The sequence below is a fragment of the Papaver somniferum genome, chromosome 11 (genome assembly GCF_003573695.1).
Source record: "Papaver somniferum cultivar HN1 chromosome 11, ASM357369v1, whole genome shotgun sequence".
NCBI classification, from domain to species: Eukaryota; Viridiplantae; Streptophyta; class Magnoliopsida; order Ranunculales; family Papaveraceae; genus Papaver; species Papaver somniferum.
In genome coordinates, this window is record NC_039368.1 from 132,459,563 (window position 1) to 132,464,099 (window position 4,537).

Here is a 4,537-nt window from a genome sequence, read left to right on the forward strand (position 1 = left end):
ATTAAATGCAGATTTTACACGTTGGGATCTTAATTATTGGGGTGGTAATGTCAATGAAGAAGTTCACATGGGGGGTGACCTACCATTTGTCAAACGTACTCATGGGGAGTCAATGACGTACCCCCACTTGTCGTCACCATTTTCTTTCGTCAACGCGGAAGACGATTTGACGAGTTCTTCATGTGGATAGTGGATACGACAAAAGTAAAACAGTCACAAATATTTCTTACTAGGAGTACGTTTTTTTCTTTCTTACTTTCTAAGAAGTCCAAAATTAAATACAAATACAAGTAGCTTCTTCAAAATCGTTTCAAATAAGCTCCAGATGTAGAGACGAATATACTTAAAAATATCTGCCGGTTCTTGCTAACCGGCTCTCAAAACATATATGTAGGTATACTTTTTTTTTGATCGGTAAAGCAAGAAATTTATATGTACGTATACTTTCACAGGACTCTCTAACAGAACTTGTTTTTACATAAGACTTGTCACGGTGGTTAAGTTTTCTTACTCCACTCACAAATTACTTACGAAAAATGGGTCATTTGTCCAACTATTTTTAAAACATGGCTCTAACGGATGAGTAAAAATTAGTATGGGTGAAATGGGCACCAAAAAAATATCAAGAATGAAACTGGATTCATCTTTGCTTAAACTTAAAACAGAGCGAGGATGAAACTGGATGCATCCTGATGTAAATGAAAAATACGAAAAAGTATTTGAAAATGGGTAGGATGAAACTGTTTACATCATGATTATTTTTACATTCTTGAAATTTTACATGTCTATTTCACCTAGAAATTGTTGATTTTGGTCTTTTTAACTAATTTTTTGAATTACTTATCTGTTAGGAAATCGCGATAAATACCTTTAAGTATCTATTTACTTTTGTTCCCTTTTACCTTCATTCTCATATGCAATATCACATACTGCACAACCATCCAAGCTCCTAGAGTAGTTACCTTCCCTGCTGCGGCTCCACCCATCCTTAAGTTGCAGCAGTAGTACGCTAATACACTACAACCAACCGAAGGTCCTAAACTTGACCAAAGACCAATTCTTCCCTAGAAAACTTTACACTAGATTCTCCATATCTTTCAATTTCAGTCGAACTTCTACATAACTTTTTCATTCATTTCACTCACTCAATTTCCCAATTAGGATTTTCCCATATATATTGAACCTTCCTCACTCCCTCCTTCCTCAACATTTCCATCCTCCTTCTTCAAGTCTCTCTATCTCTAGATTTTGTTCATCTTTTTCCTTTTATGTACGCAAAGACAAGCAGTAACTAACAAAGAAAACAACTCCTCATTTCAAACCAACCTATAATATTTCACTGGATGTTCTTATCATTTCTCAGTTTACAGCTTGTCATCTTCTACTTCCACTTCTTTTAATCACTAATTAAGCCACTAGCTCGGTAAGAATGGAGAAAAATAGTACCATCATATCTTGGGAGAAAAAAACTTTCATAATCAATGAGTTAAGCCATGCAAAAGAGCACCTGAAACAACTAGAGATGCATCTTGATCCATCTGCTATTACAAATGGGAAGTTACTGATAACTAAAATCCTATCTTCTGTCGAAATTTCTCTTTTCATGTTGAATGGAATCAAGCCAGAAGGTAATGTTAGTGATAAACCTCATCAAATGACACCAATTACTCTGACACCAATCACACGGACTGAGTCGCCACCATGCTCCGTCACCGGAAGCCCACTTAGCGATTACGACTCCGATCTCATGGCCGACTACTCCAAAAAGAGGTAGATATATGCAGATGTCTATATACATAGAGTTCAATTCTGAATGTAATTCGGAACTGCTATATGTATGAATTTCATCTTATATGTCTATTTTGATTATGTGATGAATAACTAGAAAAACTCTACCAAGATGGACGGAAAAAGTGCGTGTCAGCGAACAGATGGGACTTGAAGGACCTCCAGATGACGGATACAGCTGGAGAAAGTACGGGCAAAAGGACATTCTTAATGCAAACTATCCAAGGTGAGCATTAGAACACATCCTAGAAATAGTACGTACAAGTTGTTCACTTTTGAGTTTAATTTTTGAAAAGCCATGGGACCATGAGTCACACTTCCTATTAAAAAATTGATTGTAAAGACAATTTCTTTTTGCCGAATTTTGGCTTCAATTTATGTTTCCCCTAACAAGAAGCATTTTCTTAGAACCACAAATGGTACATGTACATGAGATGGTGATGCTGATAAGATCAGAGGAAACCAACTGCCGTTATAACGTGTATAATGGCCACCGTTACGGTGGTAACAGTCGTCGATGGATGCTATAATGATACCGGTCGACTAGGGCAGCTTTAAAACATTACTGGAAACTAGTTTTTGCCTCCCTATATGTTGCATTATCTAATTTTATGCAAATACTATTTTTTTCAGGGGGTATTACAGATGCACACATAGAAATGTTCAAGGATGTTTAGCAATGAAACAAGTTCAACGAATCGACGGAGACCCATCAACGTTTAACATTACGTACCGAGGAAGACACACTTGTATTCAAGCTTCACATCTACAACCAGGGCAACAACACAAGAAACATGATCAAAAACAAAATAAATCGAAAGAAGCACCCATTAATTATCAAACAAGTTGTCATGTTAAAGCAGAAAATTTCGGTACGACACAAGAAGTAGTACTCGGAACATCTTCATTCTCATTTCCTTCTGCTTCAACACCCATTCCATGTATGGAGAAAGAAAACAACAACAACATTTTCTGCTCATTGACACCTGATAATTACTTCATGGGTAGTCTTTTTGCCTCTCAGTTCTTTTCTCCAACAGCTTACGAATCCAATAACTTATCTACTTACGGTCATACTCTACAAACGTCAGAATATGATGTTAATGAGCTCATTTCAGCTGCAACTTTAGATATGTGTTCTCCATTTCAAGATTTAGACTTGGATATCCCTATGGAACCTATACAATCTGGTTCACATTACCCAATTGATATTTCGAGCTTTTTCGTTTGACTTGCATCGACACTACTTAAGAAACTTGCAACAGTAAAGGCTGATGCTTGGAAGCTTTTGAGGTGGAAACTACTGAGAGTTAGGATTAAGATTAATAAAATTAATTGTAAAAGATCTAGTTTTTGCATTTCTGTAATTCATTATTCATTTACTAATATATTCATTACTTTTGTCAAAGTGAAAAGATCTGTAGAAGTTTCGAGCTTTTAGAGCTAGTCCTTGCAAAGCCATTGGCACAACTCAACGAGCATACACCATATCTTCATGCTTCACAACTCCAAAAGGAAAAGCAATGGCAGCGACAAAATATAGTTTCAACTATAGGAAGGTAAAAGAAAACGGCAACAACAAGTTGGGAACATTGAAAATTCAACTTATGATCAAATGTAAAATTGTCATGAAAATAAAATGAGACGGGATTCATTACAATGTGTGGCCTGTTGTAATACATTTTCACAATATTTAACTTTGTTCTATCTGAATATTCGTTAAAGATCATGGGCAGTATTCACAGTGATACTACCAACAGAATCCATTCTTTTCCAAGCAAATAAAAGGAAATGCGGAAGAACATGCCGAGGAACCGACTTAGTGAGTGTCTAGGAAACATTTGCAATTGTTTAAAGATCATATGTGTTCGGTTCCATAACCAAGATTTTGTGCCTTCTTTAAGTTTAGTAATGGCCCATCCGCATAACCCCAGCCCAATAAATTCTGCCAATCTAAATTAGTTCAGTAGCCCAAAAGCTATCACCACAACAAATCGACCCTCTATCAAAAAAAAAAAAAAAAAAAAACAATTTTTTTTTATCTCTCTCCAAAAAACGAACCCTGATTTGGGCATACCTAAATTTTTCTAGGCATACAAATCAATAGTCCTAACTTGGGTGACCTTATAAGGGGTACCCTATGGATAGTTCAATTACCTATATGCCCTTAAATCTTCTAAATTACTAATCTATCCCTAACCCTAATACAAAAACCTAATACGAAAAATACTAAATCAGTTTTTAGTCTTCTAGTCTTCTTCTGCCTCCCTCACTTCATATCGCATCGCATCGCCGTGAAACTGATAATCGTCGATTCATGAAAAATTGATCGTCGATTAATCTCTACTATATAATGGGTCGTCGTAAAACTGTAACGCGTTCTAATAGATCAATTGAAGCACCAACTGAAGATGAAGATGTAGAACAAAGTGAAATCCAAACACAATTCGAACCGAAAGAACAAAGTGAAGAACCAACACCTTAAATGAGAATAAGAAAGTGTTTCTACAAACCCATCTCGTATTTGATGTTTTTGATTGGTATAATAGGTTTAATAGTAAAATATTAGGGTTTTGCGGCGGTTACAGGGTAGGGATTGGATTAAAAGTATTCCCATATTTGCACCGAACTGTTCTTGAAACTGAACTCTGAAAATGCATATGAACAGTTCGGCTTAAAAGTTTAGATGAGATTCGAGCCGAACTTTGTTAAATAGAAGCCTTGTATTTAGGATCAGCTTATTCGATAC

The 4,537-nt window shown here is 35.9% G+C and overlaps 1 protein-coding gene across 1 annotated transcript; it reads left to right on the top strand.

The window, feature by feature from the left end:
* The first annotated feature begins 1,147 nt into the window (after nt 1-1,147).
* Nucleotides 1,148-3,196, top strand: LOC113321464 (probable WRKY transcription factor 41). Its single transcript, XM_026569373.1, has 3 exons — nt 1,148-1,770; nt 1,886-2,014; nt 2,422-3,196. Exons 1-3 carry the CDS (start codon nt 1,430-1,432, stop codon nt 3,017-3,019), a joined length of 1,068 nt encoding a protein of 355 aa, XP_026425158.1. The 5' UTR covers nt 1,148-1,429; the 3' UTR covers nt 3,020-3,196.
* The last annotated feature ends 1,341 nt before the right edge of the window (nt 3,197-4,537 follow it).